Source organism: Falco naumanni, chromosome 1 (assembly GCF_017639655.2).
Source record: "Falco naumanni isolate bFalNau1 chromosome 1, bFalNau1.pat, whole genome shotgun sequence".
Lineage (NCBI taxonomy): Eukaryota > Metazoa > Chordata > Aves > Falconiformes > Falconidae > Falco > Falco naumanni.
Genome location: NC_054054.1, coordinates 119,485,270 through 119,508,800, shown reverse-complemented (window position 1 = coordinate 119,508,800; position 23,531 = coordinate 119,485,270). Strand labels below are relative to the sequence as shown.

The following is a 23,531-nucleotide window of genomic DNA, read 5'->3' as shown; positions in this document are numbered from 1 at the left end:
CTTCCTCTAATCTTCATATCACAGTTCTGTTTAAGTCTTTGTATCTTTAAGGCCACCCTTGCTTCTGTTGGAGTCCTACCTAAACTAGGTGCTAGAAGCCACAGCAGGCGCTCCAGAGACCGAGCTGCTCCAGGCAGAAAGACAGCCCTGAAGAAGGGATGGGTTGTGAGGGCTTATATACCCCTGTGGCTGTGTGGGACTGGCCAGGAGCAAGGAATTGGCCAGAAGACAAGTCCTTCTGTAGGGCTGGCCAAGAAGAGAGTCCTGCTAGGACTTGGGCAGCACTGCCCTGTACCCAGGCCTGCAGGGAGCAGGATTTGCTTTGGGTTGGTTGGATTAACATCTGTGATAATGTACAGGAGCATTTGTACGCTAAATAGGGCACTTTAGATCTCTGTCTGGGATACTCTTGAGTGAATAGTGGAGAGAAGTTCTTACTGAGCTGCAGAGACCTCCTCTGTTTTCCTTTTACAGTGGAGTCAGCTCACTGCCCTATTTCTAGACACAATTCATCATATGAATGTTCAGCATAAAGCTTTCATGGAGCTTGTTGTGAGACTAGCAAAATACACAGCCTACTGAACTGAGCAGTGTCTTTTCTACATAAGGGTTCAGCTTTGTTTTGAATAAATGTATGACCTTGATCTTGTTAATGGCCTTCAGGTGCTGGGCCTGCTTTGGGGAACTCCCCAGAAAACACCTTCTCATCAGCATGATATTTGTTAAGTATCTCCAAATGGCAAACATTGGTGTAAGAATGTTTTTTGCCTAGAATTACTATAAACTGTGCATATAACACCCTTATTTATAAACTGGATTTAGGAGAAAAAGCTGCACTTTTAGCTGTGAGTCACAACGTACGTCAGCAAAAGTTGATTTGCTAGAAGGTCCTATAAATATAGCACTAGCTTTTTTATTTTATTTTGGGCTGCTGCCTTTTTGTGGTTTTCTAACATTTCAGGATTATTATTTTTTTTAAATGGAGGTAGTTATACGATCCTGGTTACCATAATAACCAATATCATGATGATGAATGACAGTTGCTGCTTTTGCAGTGAATTCTTCCATACATTTGCTGTAAAATGTTTTAGTTGTCATTCAAGGCATCATGCCACAAAGCAGGTGATGTCTCATCGCTCTGCAGAGGCTGCAGCAGCCCTTACAACTTTCAGAATTGTGCCTTTTGTTACATTTTCCACTTTGATCCGGACTGTATACATGCTGTGTCTTTCTGCGGCAGGTAGGCTTTGAGTACCTGAAGCAGAAAAGATAAAGCAATCCTTTAATTCCCAAACACTCTACTTTTTTTTTTAACCAAGTAAGTAAAAATGAACACGCAAAGATCTTTCAGATTTACATGTGAAGCAGTATCAGCCGCTGTGGAACAGTAAGTAGACTAAATTAGTTTGATTGTTCTTTTGATCATATCGGTCAATTGCTTCTCAACTCACCAGAACAAAATTAAAACAAAAATAAGTATGTTCTTTCGATTGTGTAGCATCTTGGTTTACCAGTCTTAATCTTGCAAGTAAACCAATGGTCTGACTCTTACAAGTATGCCAAAGCTATTTCCTATTCCCTTTATCCCTCCTTGTTGCTCAGCTTTCATTTTAAGCCACTGCTGTCCTTTCAAACAAGTCTAATGTGCAAGTCCTGTGCTGAAGAAAGATGTCAGAGGTATTTTTTATTGGAAAACTCTCTGTGAGTAAGGTTGAAACAAAAATAATTTCACCTCCAAAAGTCACACTTATCAGTTGGAAGAGAAATGAAGTCAATTTCAAGTTTATCCTATTGCTGATTCAAGGTAGAATAGATCTCTCTCTAATTCCTGTCATTTAGGAAGGGAAGCAGAGCCTGTGTGAAATCAACTCCTGATTCTGCACAGCCATGCACAAATGAGATACTTGACCACTACCGAGTTGATAATACTTAGCACATATACAACACTAATTCATAAGATCTCACTTACTTTACAGATACTACTAAATTTACTTCACAGCCTCTCTTGCTGAAGCAGATATGCATATCTCTATCTATAATCAAGGGTTACTGAGGCAGGGAATGTTTACCTGGCCTAAAATTTTACAAGTTTTTTCACAAGCAGATACTGAAACCAAGAAGTGTGGCAGCCAGCTCTGTTGCTGTAATTATTCCGTGCCCTCGGTGGGTCTCCAAGCAATTGACAGTATCACTTGATGCACCTTTGGAAGCCCATATATCAGCAAATGTACCCATGTTGCAAATTATCAGGCAGACATCAACTGCTCATGAGTAGGAAGACCGTATGGTTCTGCTGATATCAAAACAATCAGCTCTAATCTAAGCCATTTTCTCCAAGGCAGCTGCTTTTTTGGTTATTATCTATTCCCCCGTGTTTCTATTCTGGGTGACAGATAAGGCTTCTGTTCTTGAGGAATTCACTTTTGGCAGCAAGGAATGTTCAGATCCCCATCGTTTTTCATAGGCTAATCTATGTTGGGAGTTTTCAGTAAATAACATGAAAATAGCACTGACTGAGCACTTTAGGGAAAACAGTTTCATTAGGTTGATTTATTTTTCTGCCTAAAGACTTGCAGCTTCTGAAACACATTTTTCTTTCCAAGTGTTTGTAGGTTGTATGTGGAGTTATCTGATCTTTCTGTTTGCTAGTTGGTTTATAAGTTCTGTATGTAATGTGTCATGCCGTATAGTTTCTTATTAAATTTCAACACTGATAGCTCATATTGATGTGAGGTTTGGTTAAGTTGTTGTGCTTTGAAATCCTTGAATTTCAAAGGAGGAACTGAAAGCCAGTGTTTATAACCTATATAAATACACTAACTGCATAAAATAGTGTTATTCAAAATATGATTGGGCAAACAAAAGTTTGAATGGACCTTTGTAAAGCTCTGCTTCTGCCCTTCAGATGGGTGTTTCAAACACTTCCTGATACTCGGATCAAGCTACAAGACTTACCTTTGCTCAGGGTGCTTCCAGACTGAAATGAGTTTGGGGTGATGGGGACCTATTCTTCAGATTTGAAAAGGTCTGGGTATCAGATACACATGGCAACACAAGCACTGAACTAACTCATTCTTGTAAATATAAAATAAAGATATTCTAAGGTGCATTGCTGGCCTCTCCACATAGCTATGGGCTAACTATTGGCCGAGTTCAGCATACAGGATTTCCAGAAAGTTAGCTTGCTATTAGTGATACATGCATTGGGTTAAGTTATTTGGTAGATGCTATGTTGCGTTTTACTCTACCTAACGGTTTGGAAGTATTTCTCAGGCTGAATGCAGCATGATGACACTTGAACACCACATCCAGCCATTTCCACATTTCACAGACTGCTCTAGGCAGGCGAATCCTGAGGAGGATGGAGTGTGCTGGGAAAGTGGAGGGGGTCAACTGGCTGCACTTGAAGCCTGTGGTGTCTGATTAGAGCAACCACAGCTTCAGGCATCTCTGATTGTCTGCGGCTGAATACTTGAAGCCCACTAACATGTTCCAGTAAAGCAGTCCCGCTTCAATTCTCTCCTGCTGTCTGGCAGAGTTCAACATGTCAAATGAAGGCATGAGAGACTAATTGCCTGGGCAAACAGAAGAGAGAAGAACAGGGGGGACAGAGGAGGGCAGATACTCCTAGTATGGAAGAAATAGCAGTGCACAAAACTCCTGGGTCCAGAGTGTGGTGAGTCCCTGCTGTTGGGTCAGGGTGGTGGTGAGATGCATCTGGTGGTGAGAATTAAGGGTCCCTGAAACAGAAGAGTCTGGGAGGACAGCACTCAAGGACCTTGTGTGGGATGGAGCTGATGGATGCACAGATCTGCAGATCTTTGCCTACAGAATTAATGAACTGCTTCACCTCATTGTGTGAAGCTGTTTTCTGAGTGTTTGCAAGACCTCTGTAATGCATATGAGGTTTTTGGTTGGTATAACACAATTCTTGCAATATTCTTGTAGACTTTATTTTGATAAATTATGCATTTGGAAGAAAGCATGCAAATCACATTTTGTATGGCTCCAGTGCCAATCCTGGTGCAGAAATCGAGGGAGGATTGTTTATCATTGCAGCCTGTCTTTGCTTTTGGCTTCAGTTACCCTAATGCTAAGATATCCCAACCTATGTAGGATTAGCTGTGTTTGGAATTCTTGGTTCTAAATGAAAACCTGTTTTAAACTTTGAAAAATGAAACATTCTGCTTGTTTTGTGTATCCAGATTGGCACGGGGAAGACTTGGCTTCTTGCTTTCTCTGTGTGAAATGTCTACAATCTAACCTTTTTTGGCACCTTAAATTGGAGATGTGAGAGAAACTGAACTACTTCTGGGTTTCAGGTCAGTTTGTTCAAATTTTGGAGGAGCCATGAGCATGTGTGATGATGAAGCAGTGCTGCATGCACCACTGATTACTTTTGCAAGCTCTTGTTATATTGATCATTATAACAGCTTTTGAATTTCTCTGGGTAGGGGATATTCACTTCCAACCTTCTCTTTAACACCTTTCCTGTGTATCCTGCTTCCTACCACTGAAGGACTTCAGGGCGGTATTCCTAAGCATGCAGATGATGTGCCTTGAACTTTAGGGGATGGCATGTTTGGCGTTCAGGATCACATTTCAGTTTGCTGCCTAAACTAGAATGTCACTAAAACAGAATGTCACCATGCCTCCCTGCATGGCCCCCTGCCCTCCAGCCAGAGCCACCCACCGCTGCTAATGATATGGGCTCCATGGGATTAGCACAAACAGCCCAGGATGTTTTTTCTTGTTCTGCTTTTGTGACTTTGGCTTCCCAGTTACCCAGTTGTGTCATGGATAATTATGCTTTTGAAGTCCAAATCCAGAGAGAAATTCAAGTGCTTAGCTTTGTTTGAATGAGGGAGAGCATGGTGCATAAATCCTTCAGTAGATCTACTAATAAATCTTCTGTCAGAGGGGAGTAAAAAGAAGAATCGTGGATTTATTTCTTAGCCCTTTTATTGTTAGTGAGCATTTTTCTCCTTAAAATCATCTCTTGCCTTCGTCTATATTGAAGTCACTCTGGAGTTCAAGGCAAGATACTGAGGCTCTAAGCTGCTGTGTGCAAGCCTACAAAGTACGTTTTCCTATTTCCCACTCCCAGCCCTCTGTCAGCTTCGCTCCAGTAACTTTGTCTGATCCTCTCTTTGCAATTGCTAATTGGCCTGGCAGGGATACAAAGTGACTGAAAATAGCTTCATTCCCTTGGTGTGTGCACATTGACAAGGGTCACAGAACAGAAAAGTAGGGCAGAGTCCAGACTTGCTGCTCATGCCAGCCAGCCGGCAGCCAAAAAATCGCACTTGCAGGTGCTGGTTGCTGTACTGCAAACAGTTCTTTGGAAACCAGCAGTCTGAATGTTGAATGCTTGCTGCTTCCTGGAGTGCAGGTACAGGACTCGCCTGCATGAGAGGAAACATTGACATCTAACTCTTCAGTGTGGGGCAGCAGTGGCTTTCTGAGTAAGCTTTGGATGACATTTGTTTTCCCTGAAATGATGTAGTGTCATGGAGCGTAGTGCTGTAGGTGACTGCGACAAGGATGGGAACTCCAGAATCCTTTGAAGAAGGTAGTATGGTATAGACCAAGGTAATAAATCCCAGTGTATCTAGGAAATACATAGGTGGTTTGAATTGATTTGCAGATTGAGCTGCTGCTTTGTTTGTTTGGATTTATGAGAAATGTGTGTCCAAGCCCTGAGTTTGTGTGTGATATTAAAAAGTAGAACCAAGAGTTACTAGCCAACAAGACGACTTTCCCTTGACCATAATCTTGTAATATCTCATTGTGTTCATATATAAGAGAATCCTCTGGAGCAAAGTACACACATCCTTTGTTTTGACCAGAAAAGACATTTTGCATACATGGAAAGAGAACAAATTTGTGCCATGGAAGATCAAGGGGGACATGGGCTAGAAGAAGGTTGTGAGTTCCAGAGCTGCTTCGTATCTCAGTTATGTTGGAGTCTCAGTTTTGCTAAAAAGAAGAAAAAAAAAAAGAAAAGAAAAAAAAAAAGGCCTAGTTCCCTAGTAATCTGGAATTGTTTTTATGACTTCTGGCTTACTTAATGATGGTCAGATACATGCACCCCACAGTAGCATAGCCTTGTCAGAGGTTGGATGTGTTGTTCAGCAAATGGAAGAATCATTACTGCAGGCTCCATTAGAGATTAGCTGGACAAAGCTCCTGGTAGATAAGCATAGCAAGACAAATAGCTGTGAGTGACAGCATGCTCCGACACCTGGTAGAATCCAGCACTTTGTCAGATGTTTTTGGAGGCTTGTCCAAAAGTGTGTCAGGGCTGCACTAATACTCTTACTTTGAGCTGCAGGGAACTTAATTCACATACTGCTGTCAGTTTTGGGGGGGACTTAAGCTAATGGGACCAGTTCTGAGTAAGGGGAGGACCGATGTACTATTAGAAGAACTTTAATCTCCCCAGTTCTTCTTTTAAAGACCGGTCCTGTAATTTGAATTTTGTGAATTTCATCACTTCCTTACCCTAAAGGGAGAGATATGGGGAGACTGACTGCTTCCTCTTTCCACAGATGGTGATGTGATAAGTGTAGCCAAGCTCATCTCTACCTAGGAGACACTCTCCCCTGAGGAGCAAGCAATCAGTCCCCTTTTGCTGGACATGCTTATGGAACTGCATAGCCATGGACCTCAAGGAGAAGTGTCAGGTAGGTTCCCTAAGGGTCATGCCCAACTTAAATGTTGAGTTCTTTTAATTGTCTTTCATTATTTTGCATCAAGACTCACCATTTGGTGTTACTATGTGATGGTATAATCCATGGTTAGTATCAAAGTTGAGAGTTCTGTCACCTTCACATTCCTAGGGATGTGTGTGCTTGTATCAGTAGGTAAGTCCTTTGCAGGCTGGGACTGAGGCACCATGGTGGAGCAGCATAGGTGAAGTATATGCTGTTGCATGTGCTGTGTCTTCCTTGAGGTTTAAAGTACGGCTTCAGCCCCCTGGACACTTAGCTTGGCTTTATTTGAGAAGCTGAATTCTCTGAGAAGATTTTTTTAATAAACTAAGGTAATGAAATCATCTGAGTCCAGTTTTTCTGGTGATAAATGTATGTATTTCTTGGGCAATTGCATGTCTTCCTAGGGAGTGCTGCAAGATAGTATTTCTGTATCTGGTTTACAAAGTGCCAGATGTGTCTAGATATTGTATGGAGGGGCAATCTGTCTCTTGCTATCTTGCCATACTTATGAGCTTCAAAGGAGAAAAAAGAGAGAGAGATCTTTACGAACAGCTGCTATAGAAGCTAAAAAGACGTATCTGCTGTGGTTGACAGGAGAGTGTAAACTTGGCACATGTTACTACTTCCCAAAAGTAAAATTATTTTGATCACTTGAGTGAGTAGTCTGCTGGTCACTTATGTTTTAGCCATGTTTCAGCAGCCACCTCAGTATTAAATGTATTTCTCACTCAAAAAAGTGAACTGGTCCTTATTTTGGATCCCAGTCAGAAATGGGACAGATAGTTCGAGACTGGTGAAGAACATTATACACATCAAGCTCTCAGCTGGCACTGGTAAGAGAACATTCTTGGCCTTCCTTTTTGGTGTCCCTCTCTGCACACACTGTAAGCTTTGTCTGCCAGATCATGTTTGCTGGCTCTTTTTTTCTGCGTGCATCCCTTTCTTGCTGTTTTGTTTGCAGTGCTTCCAGCATCAAGAAGTGGTTTTGTTCATTAGTGCAAAAGTACCTGTTAGGTAATCAGCTAGGCCCAGATCTGCTCTAAAAGATTACCACAACAGTGTAAGTGACTTAGATGGTACTCATCTTGCTGAGTGAAGCTTTTGGTGCTGGTATGCTTGGAGGATGTGTTTGAACTATGTTGTTTTATATCGAGTTGCTGTATTACTATGCAGGTAACATTCCAATGAGGATAATTATCTATTTATTGTCTTGTTAATGACATCATGGGCTAATCTGGTATTGATCATTTTAGGAGACAATGCAATTGCCATTCTTTACAGGGGTGTGTGCTGTGTAGGATCTGAAAGCGACAACACTGGCATTGCTGCAGCCACAGCAGAGCACAGTGGGGACACTTTCACTGTGGTCATGATCTTTGGTTCATCCCTTTCTTTCTCATATGACATTCTTCATTGTACAATGCAGGAAGAGCGTATCAAATTGCTGGACAGGCAGCAGCAGGGACAGTAATGTAATAGACCTTTAAAAGGCATATTAGTAAAGTGTCTTGCACAAGGAGATTATGGTGGGGAATCATGGTGTTCTGAAGTCCTAGTCTCCTCTCCTGGCTTACTGAAGTTTTTTCTCCCTCCTTTCTGAATGGGGATTAAAAGTAAAAGCAAGATTTCATCACACTTTTCAATAGGAATTAAAAAAAAGACATTGATACATACAGCTGCATTTTACAACTTACTTTGTCTGGATTCTGAGGAAAGAACATGGTTTTATTCTTGTTAGCAGTGTATTATTTGGTGTTAAGGAGTTTTCTCCTATTTTTTAATACTTCAGAATCTTGTTTCATCCCCTTTAAGGTGGAATCCGTCTTCCTTTCCAAAGTGAAGACCTTGGACACATATATGCTGATAAGGGAACAAATTAACCTGCTATGTAACTTCAGTACTAAATTTGATGTGCTAGGTTTATTTTAAAATGCTAAAAATAAAATGAACCCAAGTGAATACATCAGTCCCAAACCTAGTTGAAAGCAATCTCTTTGCTCTAATATATATGTGTGATGAAGAGTTAGCACTCCTGGAACAGAAGACATGCTCAGAGAACTGCTGCAGCACAGACATCTGTCACTCAGATGATGAGAGACTTGTCCTCTGGCTCCAGTCAGCTAATACAGTTCCGTTGTCAGAGATGGCTGAGGATCACAGTTTATCAGGTGTAATGTAGGCCACCTTCCAATTTTTTGCCAGAAGCCAGACATTGCAGAGAAAGGCAGAGAGTATTTTAGGAGCAGTGCCAAAACCTTCTTAAATTAAATGTGCTGGTATCTTGTTCTTTCCCCTGTTCTCCTGACTTTTTGATTTTCTGGGTATTTCTGAAGTGAATTTAATACTTGTGAAAGGTGCCAGAATCTCCACTCCAAAACCCACTCAGCATATACCAAGAAAGACAGGAGCATTGATTGCCACAGGACAGCGTGAGTGAGGCTCATGAGTTGGAATTACTTTAGATGTAGGCTGTATTTGCAGCAACACAACTATTAAAAATTATTGACATCATCCATTCCACAGTTACCAATAACAACTGAGCTGTATTATCCCAGTGTAATTGCTGCAGCCTGGACACAGCACCATGCCTGCTGGTCAGAGCCCGGAAATGTATTCAGGGAGCCTGTGCTTGTACTCCGGCTATAGCACTGTTGATCCTGAGCTATTTTGTTCCAGGAAGCCTGACAAGAGCTACAGTCCTACCTTTGGACTGAAAAGTAGCCCAAGTCCTTTGCCTCTTCTCATCTTGCCAGTAACTGTATCTCTGTTTTTATTCCCTGCTGTTTTCTAAAACCTCACTCTTCTTCCAAGGGCTCTTTTGCAAACTGATCCTTTTTTCACAGGCATCTCTCATCTATGCTGCAGTTTTTGTATGGGTCTTAGTCCCTGCCTTCATACTCAGCCTTTTATTTCAAGCCACAGTTTTATCTTCAGATCTCAAATTTACAGCTTCTGCTCTTTCATCCTGTTACTTAATGCACAAATGCGTGTCCAGATGCAGTTTATGATACCAGCTCGTATCAGAAGGAAGGTACATAGTACAAATCACTGCCCTACACAAAACACTTCAGAGCAAGGTCTCTCAACAGTGGGGTAAACAAGAGGCAATTTGATCCATTTCTGTTTGTGTTCATGACTAAAGCTGGAGGTTTTGAGCTGGAAGAAAGTTGTGTTGGGACCTCTTAACTGCATGAAGCACAAGGGTTATTTCTGGTATTGCACTGTCACAAGCAAGTTGTTTTATTCACATTCATTTGAGCCTCCAGAAGGTTCAGAGCCATGGGAAATGGATCAGCAAGCACTATGATAAGTTGTGGGTGTTACATGTATGTTGTGTGATGAGGGTTTGTCCATTCTTAGCCCATATTGTTGTTGTTGATCATTTCTTTTTTTCTCCTTACTTTTTTCGTTGTGTTGAAGTGAGTAGGTAAGTAGTTTCTTAGCAGGAAAAGAGGAAGGAAGGAAAAATTGTGCTGTTAGGACATTTTGTTCCTCTCTGTGCTTTAAAATTGTTGTCTAGGAAACAAAATGCCCTACAGAAGGATGAAGGATGTCTTGCCTCTTTCTCCCCTTGCTTTTTCCTGAAGTTACATTAAATGCAATGTCTGCTTCCATTCAGCTTTGGCTGTGAGAACTTAGTGAGATTACATACCGATGTATAACTCAGCGCCAACACAGAGGTAATAACCAGACCCTGTGTTGGGTTTATTGTAAATATCGAGACCTCTTAATCTTTGCACTTCTGGCTTTAAACACAGAATATGGGCTGTGCCTATTCAGGCATTTGAATGTCGGGCAAGGAGAAGAAGTGAAAAGCTTGGGCAGGGAGGGTAAACAAGTCCTCACACCTGTACATGGTTTTCAAAGCTACATAATACGCTGAGACTGGAAGCCTTTGCAGTGCCTGTCTGTTCCATTCTGCACCAGCAGCTGTAATCCTTGGCAAGCTATTGACATGGTTCTTGGCTGGGCCAGTTCTTTACCCCTTTCTACATGGAATGGAAGTAATTGGTTTAGTGATTGCTCTGCAGAATTGGGAAGCCCCAGATAGAATTAGGACAGCACTGAAGTAGAAGCTATATAAAAACACACTTAGGAAGGTGCTTCCCTCCAACAATGAGAAGGAAGTGTTCTTGTAAAGGATGAGAATGAGAGAGAAGGCTCATTCCTTCTTCACCTCCAAAGGCCTTTTTATCCCATTACTTGTTCTACCCAGCCCTTCCCTGTCTACACTAATCCTTTGCTTGCTCTGTGCCACTGCCTAGGCATCATCGGCGAATGGGGAGCCCCAGGCATGGTGCATGGCTATGAAGAATTTGTGTGCACCATTTGGTTTAGGTTGTGTGGCTCAGTAAGTATGAATATTGGAAGCTGAGAGGGGCTTTTGCTGCTTTCTCTATCAACAAGAGAAGAGGGAGGGAACACTTCAGACTGGACCTATAACCATCTCAACTTGTTTAAATAGCAAATGCTTGTATTTTTAAATTGAGCTTGAATCCAAAGCTGTGGAGTTCTCTGGAAGACTCTCCTAGATTTATGTAGGGGAGTCAGTATTCCTGGGTCTCGCTGTCTCAGTCTAGTCTTTTTCATTGCCTGCTCAGGTGTTCCTTCCCCTGTAGTATGTTTTATAATACTTTGTCCTGTCTGATTTGCCATCTGCTTTCCCAAAGACCTCTCTCTGTCAGCATAAACCCTTGCTGTGCATGCATATGCATCTCTACAGTCAGGGAACCTAGGGATTCTGGCAGTGTCGGCTCCATCTGATGAATTGAACCATTCTTACAGACATCTGGTGCTATCCTGGGCAAACTTTCTTCTCTCTCGGCCTTTTTTCCGCCCTTTCTCAACCTCATCCCCCACCCCCATCCACCGCCTCCTTGCTGGATCTGCAGCGTGACTGGAAACAGGCTGAATTAATCAGCAGACTGGTGCTTCACTCTGCTGCTTCTGTCTCATTCTCTGCAGCGCTGGGCTCTGCACAGTCTTGCTCTCTCTCCCTCTTTGCTCTCTCATTTTTGGAGGGCAGCAGCAGTGCAAGTTGCTGGGGAAGTGGTGCAGGAATTTAGCCCAGATGCTCTTCAAGCAGTCTGATCTCTGGATCCCCCACCAAGGCAAATGCCGCAAAGTAAGTTTCTCTCCCTTAACATTTAAATTCAAAATGGCTTTCCTGTCTCTGTCCCCAGCCTGCATCCTGCCTGATGTGGTGGCTTGTGAAGAGCTTTGAGGTTTTGGGGAAAGAGGTTATGGCAGGACATGAAGCAGTGAATGATGATTTTAACTAGGGAACGGCTTAATGTTGGAGGTGATGGGGAAAGAAGCTCTATCTTAAACTGCAGGTTTAACCCTGGAACCAACAGGAGGGGCCAAACGTGATTTTAGCTGATGACTCCTGCTTTGCTGCCCCTCTGCCTCATGACTTAAATTTGTCTGTTTCTTCTATGGGCTTTGAGCTGTGGCTGTTGAACCTCCTTATCCCTTTGGAATATGTCTCGCAGTGCACCTGCTAGGTTGTATCATAGTTTTAGTCCCTAAAGTGTTCAGCTCAGACGATAGGAAGGAAGCTAATGGGGGGATGAAAGGTGTGGTAAAGTTCTGGGGATTTCTGAGCATTGCTGGCCTCTGGGAGGGGATTAGCAACCCCTGGAGTAAGCTCTGCATTGGCATAAAGCAGGATGCTGTGTGTTGAAGCCAGAATAAATACGGACCCCTAACTGCTCTGTGAACTTGGAGGAATAATGTAACCGAATAAATTACACTGATTAAAGCTTGATAACTGCGTAGTGCAGGTGAGCTTCAAAGCACTGCATAAGCACTACCTCATCCTGCCAGCAGCCTAGTGGGGCAGATAACTATGGTTGGGGATTTGCTGCTCTAAACAGGACCAAAGAGACAGACCGAGGAATGTACAATTCAAAACTGGGCTGTTACCTGGGGAGTGGTTGCCTCTCTGCTGTTGAGCTGCTACTAGCTGAGGGAGAAGCAGAGCACTGGGCTTTGTATTACCTATGTAGAAAGGTTGATCGTGCCTGTTGGCATCTTACTGTGTGCTTTATGGAGGGCATAAAATGTAAATGTCATTGTCTGGATTAAAATGGACTCTGTTTACACCAAAATGCAGTGGTGATTCAGATGGCTGATTAGCATTGCATTGGGCAGATATCTCAGAGATCTCTGTTCCTGCAGCTGTGTCTCTTTGCAGTGTAAGTCTGCAGGCCCTGTTAGCAATGGGCTGTGAGGAGCCTCAAAGCCAGCGTCCACACTGGAGCCCTCACAGGCAACCAGTTACCAAACTGGGGACACAGAGAGTTCTGGCCTGCCTTTCATACTGTTGCTGCAGGTGGAGGAAGGAGGCAGTTGTTGACTATTGCTCTGTCCATTAATTTGGGCACTGCTGTGCTGAAGACTTTGCTTGTTTCGTTTGATTTGAGACCACCAGCAGCTAAGCTGTGACTGCCAAGCTCATGTCAGGTGGCATTTAAACTAAGTTTAATAGCTGTGTTTGTCGTGTCTTCTGGTACCTTTCCCAGCATGTCCAGTTTTAAAGGCAGTGGTCCCCACAGAGCCATGAGCTGCTTGATGGGGTGGCCTGAATCGTGTTGGTATCAATGTATATTTCTGTTTTCTGTGCTTTCCACTAGTGTTCAGGTGGGTTGGTGAACATTATAATCTTCACAATAACTACAGTTGGTGGTCCCATTATAGAGATGAGAAACTAAGGTGCAGAGGAGCATCCAATTTTCACACCGTCATGCAGAAAACTGTGGCAGAAGGAAGAGCAGAATCCAGCTGTCCTGACAGTTAGTCCAGAGTCTTCATCAAAAGATCATCCTGTGGAGCAGAAATGTCAGGGTGGAGGCTTCATGTAGCCTGGATAACTAGAAAAGCACTCTTGCTAGGAGTCAGGGACCAGACCTCTTTTGAAAAGTAACCACTTGAGCACTTAGAAAGACAAAAAGTATGATTGCACCCAAGGATGTAGGTAGTAAAGGGATGCTTTTGCCCAGAGTGGCCTGTGCATTTTCTTTGCTGGCTACACCTGTATCATTCTGTAGCACGGATGTGCCATTTCAGGCAGTCTGGGCACTCACTCAGCAGCTGCAGTTGGACAGAGCTGTACCGTACTGATGTACGATTTGCTTTAGAACAAGAATAAATCCCTCTCTAGCCCTAGCCTGCTGTAGGAGATGTTGCCCCAAGAAACTGCGTGCTGTTGTGTGCATGTCTGCCATCCTCTCTGATACGACTCAAAAAACCTCACTGTGTGTCATATGCCTTACCCTAAGCAAGAATCTGACTTACTGTACTAAATGCAAATATATCTCGTGGAGTTACTCCTTCTCATGTGTTTTTGAAACTGTGAATAATGCTTACGTTTCAGGAGGTGTAATCCCTGAAGTAGATTAATAGCCTGCAAAATGTCATTGTTAAATTAAAAACTGCCTTCTTTTTCTGCTAAGGAATGCAAAATAGCTCTCAGAAAAAGGAAGAACATTCTGCTGCCCGGTTTCCCACCCTCCGACTGTTTAAATCTGAAAAGCAATTGAGCAGAAGTGTTAAAAAAGGGGCCTAGTATGTACAGCTTGGAAAGAGGGAAACAATCTGACAGCTGCCTTGTAGGGGTTTTCCATACCACTCTGAATCTGAGGGGTGGATCTGCAGTCTATGAAAACTGAAGCTTCTAGCAAATTTCCTGTTTTCTATCTCCTTATTTGTTTAAACAATCTTTGTAAAGGCAGTTACATTCAAGCGTATGGCAGTCTTGGTGAGAAGCCCGTATTCTGCAAGAGGATGAATCCACAGAGGACAGAGGATGATTCAACTCACTTTGCTCTGTAAAGCAAAGAATGTATTTGTGCTTCAGTATTATTTAAAAAACTGTTTGGCACATGTGATGCAACACCACATATTAGATCAACATTTACTGGTACAACAAATAAATATGCTACTATGGGTGTGTAATGGCTGTATGAAAATATAAGAGGACTTAATTATACTAATATTTTGTGTCCATTTCTCACCTGTATACATTCTGACATCCGCTTGTTTGTTCATCTTGAAGGAAGGAGCAAGACATCTGTTTTTGATTGGATAGCAGAGAGTATGAGAATAGTTGATAAACTGCTTAAGATATTTTTGAACAATTCTATGTGTAAAATAACAGGATGGGTATTTTAGGAGGAGGGATCAGGAGCAAGTGGTAATTTTGCGTGAGGATGAAGGTGGGCTGCAGGAAGCAAACATGAATACGTGGTGATGCTTGGGAAGAACTCCACATTGTGAGAGGAAAAATCAGACGATAACCACTCTTCTTCCTACCTTTCAGTCTGAAAACGCTCTTGCAACCCATGAGGAAGGCAAAGGAAACCTTTTTGCTGTGAGCTAGGCAAGGCTACAAATTTAAACAAACTCCAGGATCATTGGGTATTGGCAAACTAATTTCCACCTGCCAAATTATGGAAGGTGACCTGAGAGGATAAGGCAAAGGAAAGTCTACAAATTCTGTGGCTCCTTGTCTCCTGGCTTTGAGCTACTCCTTGTCTCCTTCCTGAAGAGCCAAACCAACTCCTAAATCTGGGCATTTACTAGGTCTCAGAACTAACATTACTAGCTCATGTTCCTTTTCCCTAATGTTTGCAGGCAAACTAAGCAGTGATTTAACATGTAGAATATTTATTGGAAGTGGAGAAATTCACACATCTTTTCATCTTCCCATCAAGTCCACACCTCAGCACATTCATTCCCTCTAGAAAATAAAATGACATTCACAAAAAACATCTCCCTTGCTGGGTGATTTTCCTTAACAGCCATCCTGCAGGTAACAACTCTGGAGAGCCGCGGTATCATCCAAGGCAGAGGGTTGCAATCATCCCGTGTTTACCTGGCTTCAGTCATGCCTCTCGGACTAAGGCTCTGATAGCCAGGGCAGGGGTCAACTCCAGAGGAGCCGTAAGTGCACTTAGAGGTTCGCATGCTCTGCAGCCTCTCGGGGCGAAGGAGGAAGCAACTGTTCATTTTCTCCTCAGGACTTCTTCCCTTTAGGCATGGGCAAAAGGAAAACATAACCTTTTAAAATGCCTCCTGATACCATGAGGGTTTGCTTTCACAGCAACCTGGAATTTACTGTCCGTTTTTTCTTTTTTCTTTTATTTTTTTTTCTTCAGAGGAAACCCTATGCTAAGGCAGCGTGCTGGTTTAGTTTTGACCTGAAAATTAGCAGATTACTCTTTGAACGCAACTTTTTGAAGCAAAGATGTGAATGTTGAGGGGTTTATTAATGAACTGACACCTCCTGTGGATGGCTTCATCACCCTGGGGTGCTCACCTCCTGCTTTTGTCAGGAAGAGCACTTGCAGCTGATGAAAGGCTGGAAAGATCCCTCTGGGACAGCTTAAAAGCACCTAGGTTTGCCATATACAAAGGTTTACTTTAAGGCATTTGAAAAATGCCTCATTAGCAGTTGATGACTTAGCAGGGCAGCTCTTGTTGAGAAAACCTAGAGCTGCCCCTTGCTAGGAGCTTAGAGTGGCTCTTCTTGCCTGTCCCTTTCGTTCCTGTGTTCCAAGCGCTTTCCCTTGATGCTCACCAGCAGTAGGTTATCTGAGTCACCACAGGCAGCCTCTCACATTATTACAGTGTTTGTTTACCAGGCTGGCTCTGCCTGCTTTGCTGATTACTCCGTGTTTTAAGTGTCAGAATGGGTGTCTAACAATCCCTGCCCTTCCTGCTGTTCTTCCCCAACCCTGCCTCACTCTGAACTTGTCCTGTCTCACCTGCTACAGCCACCTTTCTTTGTGGCTGCCCTTACCTTGGTTGGTACTACAGCAAACCAGTAACTCCTGTGTAAAGAGTGGAGCAGGTGTACAGGTATTTCAGGAACCTTTTTGATTAACCTCTGGATTTGCTGCCTTTTTCTGCTTGCTGCCTGCTGTGATGTGGCACTTTCTTTTTCCAGGCAGTGCGTGACTGTTCTAGATGTTGTATTATGTATCTGCATTAAGTGCAAATTCCCTCTCATTTCTTCTGTAGCTCTTGATGTATCTGCTGGAACCAGCTTGGTGTCTAAGCAGACTTTGCTTTTCAGTTAAAGTATTACTATTGCTGCCTTTCATTCTGCATCTTTTATTTATCTGTCAGCTTTCCCTGTGTTGGTAGGGATGAGTGTTTTTGTGGGTGCTTTGCTATGCCCCAAACAGCCAGTAGTCAGTGGAGAGGAACCTTATTGTCATTTGTTCCGTGCTGCTCTCAGGCACTCCTGTTTACAGCACTCCTGTGGTGCAGCAGCATGTCTGTTGCCAGCTACGCTGCCTGCCATCTTCTCCTCTGGGAGTCTTTGAGACTCCTATGTTTAGTCCTGTGCTGATGTTACCTGGGCTGCTTCCAAGAACAACACAGAACTGCTTCCTCTATTCCTAAAACTGACACAGAGAATGAAAACTACAGCAGAATTATTTTTAGTTCCGTAAAAGTACAGCTAAAGCAGTATTGCTAGACTCTGCCTGGCCAGAATTTGCTGTTTCAGGTTGTCACTGATAGGTGGGGAGCATGTGTGTGTGGTAGATGTTAGTTTAAAGACCATCTATCTGCTGTTCCTTGATGCTTACGTTACACTTTTGGATTGGACCATCAATGCAAATGAGTCTAAAGTCTGAGATTGGTTTCCAGTAAATGTTCATCACGAAACCACTCAGTTAAGGAACAAGAAAAGTGCAGATCCCAGCTGAGCTGCACTTGCAGAGCTGGGTGCATGCATGCAGCTCCTGAAGAGCAGAGCTGCTGCAGTGTGAGAGCACGGTGGGTTTGGCGAGGCTGGGAAGAGCTGGTGACCGCAATAGCAGGAAGAGCTGCAGCTCCTGCCTAAGCTGTGTTTGCTGGGCTGTGTCATGCTGGTGGGGATGGGAGGGGGAAGCTTCCTGCCTGCTTTGTGTTCAGTAGTTCTGCACTCTGTAAACAGTATGATACACCTGAACATTTCTGATGTGCAGGATATCCTATATGCTGTACACGCTCAAGGTGTTTGTATTAAAACATGAAGTGCAAATGAGAACTTTTATAGACCAGCTCCCTGATACCTGCAGTAGCCCACTCATGGACACATGCCAGCTCTTCCTTGTTGATTTGCTTTTGGTGATCTGGTACCCACAGTACCTCGCAGCAGTCTCTGTGATTTGAAAGAAAGTGCTTGTGTTCTTGCCCCAGAAATACAAGCACTTACTCCCCTTCCTTGTTATGAGCATCTTATAGCAGTGTTTTCCGCATGGTATGCTCTTGGATTGCATCCTTTCAGGCTGCCACCTCTTTGCTGACTAGTGAGGGATCAGTGCTCTGGACAGCGTGGGCTTCCTTCAAGTCTAAATGCCTCCCTCATATGTTTGTATAGTTCAGCGCTTTAAAACTAGTGATTTCTCCTGTAAAAGGAGGAGTTGATGCTGGAGTCGTGTCTCCTCCTGAACTGATCCATGGCCTAGCACTTAAATCTGGGGGCTTCTGCGTCAAAGTAGCCACAGAGGCAGGATTCCTAACCAAACATTCGTAACCAGTAGTTGTGGAAATTGAACCACTCTTATTTAGAATTGCAAATATTCTACTACTTACATGTTATTACTGTTAGCAAAATCTATCCTGTATCATTAAAATTCTGCTATATACCATAACAGCTGTGTTGTTTTGTCTCTACAAGCTGATACCGGTTCAAGCCTCCATAACCTTGGAGCTGAGCAGCCTTCCATTGTATTGTCCTCAGTCTCTGCTGATTAGAATCTTGTTTTGCAGAACTGACTTTGTATTGTGCTTTGATAAAGTATTTATCCAGCACAGTCAGGACCGGTTTGTTTACCTGATATTATCTAAGTGCTCTAATTCCAGCCAGCAGTCTAAAGTTCACAGAAGGGAAGATGATTTCAGAAAAATGGAGAATCAGACTGGTGATGATGAGTGCAGGGCGTCCTCAGTAGGTGCTCAGTAAGCCACCATGAAAAAGCCTAAAAAGAAAATAGGCAAGCCCTAAACAGTTTGTTTCTCTGGCATCGCAGGATGACATGACTTCAAGTTTGGGCCTTACCACGAAGAAAGCCCTCACGATCCTGAGAGACCAGTTGTCCACACTGTTGGAGGGGCATCAGAAGGAACGGAAAAAAGTGACTTCGTGGAAGGTGAGTCACCAAAGAGCGCAAAGTTGGGCACTCAGTCTCTCCTTCTCAAAGTAAAGCTGAAGATTAAACAAAAGTTGGCTGCATTCCCTCCCAGACTGCTGCTGCGGAGTGTCTCGGTGTAGAACTGCTAAAGTCCTTGGGAACAAAGCAAGAAATCTATTTAAGGGTATGTTTCTCTCAGCACTTCTTTCCTGAGTGCTGTAGCCCTACAGGAGCTTAGCTTCACCTGGGAAGGATCTAAGGATGTCAAGAGTCACTGATGGCAGTGTGCCTAGGGGGTCCATATCAAGTGGAGAGAAAAAGCTCTGAAGCTCAACAGTCTCCCCTTGTCCACCATGTTTGTCTGGCATGTGTGTTGAATACAAAGCGCTAGTGTTTGTGCACAGTACTGAAATGTTAAAAGTGCTCCTCGCTTGGTTAGTGACAATGGGGCAGCCTGGCACAGAAGCCTTTTCATTCTTCCAAGCAAGAGTAAAGCAGAGAGTGTTCACCCAAACTCACCAGCTGAGCAACTGCTAGTGCTGCAGCATTCGCATAACTGACCTGTGGGGCTCTGTGTCATGTTCAGGGGTTTTACAAAGTTGTGTTCACCCTGGGGTGTCACCTGCTGCCTTCCCTTTCTCACTCTGCTTTTTCAAATATCTGGCTCTGTATTTCATGAATGCTGACTGTCAGCTGCTCTCCTTTTGTAGGAGGCGTGGAGGAGCAGTTTTCTGTACCATGGTAACCGTTGCTCCTGTTTCCACTGGCCTGGTGCATCTCTGATGCTTCTGGCAGTGCTGTTGCTGCTCTGCTGCTATGGGAGCCAGCCACAGGGGAGGTAAGCAAAACATCCTATGCTGGTTAACTGAAGCGAGTTGGTAGTTTTATATCATCGCGACACTGTGAGTGGCTGACATAACAGTGTTATCCCTCATTCTGTCTAGACATCTAGACATTAGTGCACTCACACTGGTAATTCTGTCCCTATCAGCCTGTTTCACAAAACTTCAGCCAACATAATTCTACTTCTGATAGACCCATGGAGACAATCCTATGGACAGATTGAGATTATTTTTTTCCTACAGCATTCCTAGATCTTGAAAAATACTAAAGCATTATCATAATTAGGAAGGATGTTGAAACTGGAGAAGTTAGTGGCTCATAGGAGAAGTTACTGTGCTGTCACATGTGCCATAGCATGTCTTGACCCTGTTTGTAGGGGTATTTTTCAGTTGAGATGGGTCCTTTCAGACCTCTCTGGTGGCATTATTCTAAAGCATGCTTTTCTTTTTTAGCCATAAGTCTGTGGGATGTAGGAATAAACAACTGAGCAGGTGTGCATTTATCTCTGTGGGTGGCTGGCAGTGTATTCTACTCATTTACTCAAACCTCATCTGCTTTTTCTTCTGTTTTGCTATGCAAAGCCAAGGTGCTGAGATAGTTAATGCACTGGCACTCTTCCTCCTTCTCCTTTTGGATCTCTTCATGATTGGGCGTCAGGAGAGGCTGAAGTGCAGAGAGGTGGAGAGGAGACTTCAGACAATCATTGATAAGATAAATGGTGAGGTCCCATTCATCTGTCTCTCACTTGTGTTTGTGTTTTCCTCCCATTAGATTTTTCTCCAAACCTGATCACATATGCTACTAATTGAGCTTGCTACCTTCCCCTATGTAGCACAGAAACAGGTGGTGAGAATTGTGTCCCCCTCATGCCTGTCCTGTAGAACAGTTATTTTGAGCTGTCTTGTGGCCATGTGCTTCCAAGCTGTGTGTTATCAGGTAGGCGTCTGTTATGTCTGTGCTATGGAGTAATTAGAATCCTCAGTATCTTACAAAAATATCTGCCTTGCAGCAGATGATGAGAGAGGAATACATAGGGTTGTACCACAACATGGAACAGGAGGAAATAAATCATGCTGTGCATGAACGTTGTCTCAATGGGGGCTTTTGAACCTGAGGAGGCAGTTCATTTCAGTGTGGCAGTTTTAAGGACAGCCTTTAGCTTTTCTGTTGTACAACTATCTGTCTAAGGTTACAAAATTACTATGTTTTATTGTTAATACTGGGTGGAGAGAGAGAGGAAAAGCATCAAGGAGAACGAGAGACATGGTAAAAGAGCATGGAAATGGACTGGAGGACCTATAGCCGTTACAGGATGTAAATTGATGTATGATTTGTTATCATTTAATTTTTTCACACTTGGTGCTTTCAGATACACTTGGCAAAGAGGTGAAATGGCCAGACTCCATGTACCCTGACCTTCACATGCCTTACGCCCCATCCTGGTCCCTTCATTGGGCCTACAGGGATGGTCATCTTGTCAACCTGCCTGTGAGCCTGTTAGTAGAAGGAGATGTCGTTGCTTTGAGGCCAGGCCAGGAGTCATTTGCTTCTCTGAGAGGGATTAAGGTAACTTGTTTGTCTTGTTTCCCTGGCCTGTAACAATATATTTCCCAGGATTTTCTTGCTAATACTCTAATTCCCAGTGTACAGGGTATTGGAGTGTTTGATTTCTTCTGACCTTGAAAGTAGCTTCAAATTCCAGTTTAGTCAAGGACGGTTCTTTGTTAGACAGACTGCATCTTCTCTATGAACTCTCAGACCCAATGGACATGAGACACTAATGTGATACCAAAGCACCATATTTCCATCTCTTCTAAGTCGAGCAGAAATTGTAATGTGCTACTAAATATAAATGGAATGAATCTATCCAGTAGGAGGATATGACATACAACCCCCCTACTTCATCCTGGTTTTTTATGTGGATAAATAGTTTGCCTGCTTTGATCTTCTCCTTACTACTGATTCATTATAAAAGAAGATAATATAAAATACCTGGGTTAGAATTAAATTAACAAATCAATTACAAGATTTATGCAAACAATTTGTTGCTTGAAGAAGATTGGAAGAAGTTTAAAGCTTGAAGTTTACCTTTGTTGGTTTTTATCGTAACTTTCATTCCAAATGCCAATTTTCATGAAATAGCCTGATGTGCTTGAACACAAATATTTCATTTTGCTTTGAAAGCTGAGAGAGGGAACTGTGACAAATATGTCACAGGGAGGGATCCTGCTGGACTAAACCTCCAGTCCCTTGCAGCAGGATTCCACCGAGGCCCTGACTGCAGCCTTTGAGCTTTCTGACCTTTTTTCTAGGATGATGAGCACATAGTTCTGGAGCCAGGAGATCTGTTTCCACCTTTCTCACCTCCACCCTCCCCAAGGGGAGAAGTAAAAAAGGGACCTCAGAACCCTCAGCTGTATCGTCTCTTCCGTGTCTTGAAGACACCAACAATAGATAATGTCAGGTGGGTTAAATACCGTGCACGATGTCTGCATGACTTGTCTATGTCCTTGTTGCTGCCTTGTATAGGCAAAGAATGAGACCTACCAGTCCAGGACAGGAATTTTCAAATATGCTGTGCTGTGTTTTCTTTATTACCTGGGAATGCTGTAAGTCTGTTAGTGTCTGTCTTCAGTTGTCCTCCTTAACTGGTAGATTAGGCTAATGGATAAAACTACATACATGCTAAGTGTTACTGTTCAGCTCATTACTATCCAACTAAATTTGAACAATGCAGGGAGGTCACAGATTTCATGCATTTGATGTAACCAGCAATACTGAGTTTCCAGTCAGGTCTGCTGAGAGGTTTATATCTGAAGAAAGTGCAGGGTTGGGTCTTGGTTGCTGAATCTCAAACTCTTTTCCATTTTTTAGGTGGTGTCTGGAAATGGCTTTGTCACGTCCTGTGACAGCCCTGGATAATGAGAGATTCACTGTACAGTCTGTGATGCTGAAATACGCTGTCCCTATAGTACTGGTAGGTCTCATTTCAAGGCTTTGTTGTTGAATATAGCCATGTTTTGTCAATAAAGGTGGAGAATTTGCAGCCATCAACAGGAAATTGTGGCTATGCTCTAACTCATGCAGCTGGCTCTGTGTGTACCTTGGGTAGTTCAGCGAAGCAAAGATGCTGAGCCATGAGAGTGGAAGAAGGAAGTGCAGCAGCAGACCAAGTATATCTTCCAGACTTTCCCAGGACTGAGAATGTTACCAGGCAGTGAAAACTCCTTCCCTGCAAGTACTAGTAGTTAGCTGACAGTGTCATCTCTGAATTGCAGGCTGGCTTCCTGATCACCAATGCTGTGCGCTTCATTTTCAAAGCTCCTGGAATTGCTTCTTGGCAGTACACTCTTCTTCAGCTACAGGTAAAGGAGAGCTTTGAACTCCACTACACCTCCTCCCCAGACCACCACTGAGACTGACTCTCTCCCTCAGCAGCTTGCTTCGTCCTGTGACAGCATCCTATGCATGCCCTTGTGCATGCTGGATCCAGGAGCTCTCAGTGGAGCAGGACAACAGCTCTACCCTGGCCTTTCCTCCTAGACTGCCCTTTATGTTGTTTGCTCTCTCTTACTTGCCATGTATGTGTGTGTGTATATATATGGTATCTTTTGCCTTTAAACTTGTAAGAGTTTATGCCAAATTCAGCAGAAAAACCAGCTACAAGTTGGTGTAATTTATTCATGGCCTCCTTTGTTACAAACCCCTAAGGGGGGGTGTGTCTCCTCTCTTGTGCTTCTCTCCATGTTGCACTGCTTCCAGTGGAGCAGTCTCCTCCCTGCCTGCCTTGCCTTTTACCCATCCTCTCACTGTGGTGAAAAGATGTCATGTGAGAGGTCAG

General features: G+C 43.3%; 1 protein-coding gene across 7 annotated transcripts in view; it reads left to right on the top strand.

The window, feature by feature from the left end:
* The window catches only part of TMEM94 (transmembrane protein 94), a 52,336-nt gene that overhangs the window by 1,740 nt on the left and 27,065 nt on the right, over nt 1-23,531 (top strand). For 3 of the 7 annotated variants that reach the window (XR_005825971.1, XM_040581663.1, XM_040581642.1), the window contains exons 1-8: nt 11,732-11,841; nt 18,746-18,865; nt 19,558-19,685; nt 20,272-20,408; nt 21,060-21,256; nt 22,003-22,154; nt 22,565-22,667; nt 22,969-23,055. Coding sequence is in view for 6 of the 7 variants with exons in the window: in XM_040581663.1 (XP_040437597.1) it covers nt 11,788-11,841; nt 18,746-18,865; nt 19,558-19,685; nt 20,272-20,408; nt 21,060-21,256; nt 22,003-22,154; nt 22,565-22,667; nt 22,969-23,055 (978 nt within the window). In the remaining variant the exon portion in view is untranslated. Of the gene's footprint in view, nt 1-4,205; nt 4,323-6,551; nt 6,687-11,731; nt 11,842-15,544; nt 15,663-18,745; nt 18,866-19,557; nt 19,686-20,271; nt 20,409-21,059; nt 21,257-22,002; nt 22,155-22,564; nt 22,668-22,968; nt 23,056-23,531 lie in introns of those variants that run through there. The other 4 variants (XM_040581646.1, XM_040581653.1, XM_040581668.1 and 1 more) reach the window with 4 other exon arrangements.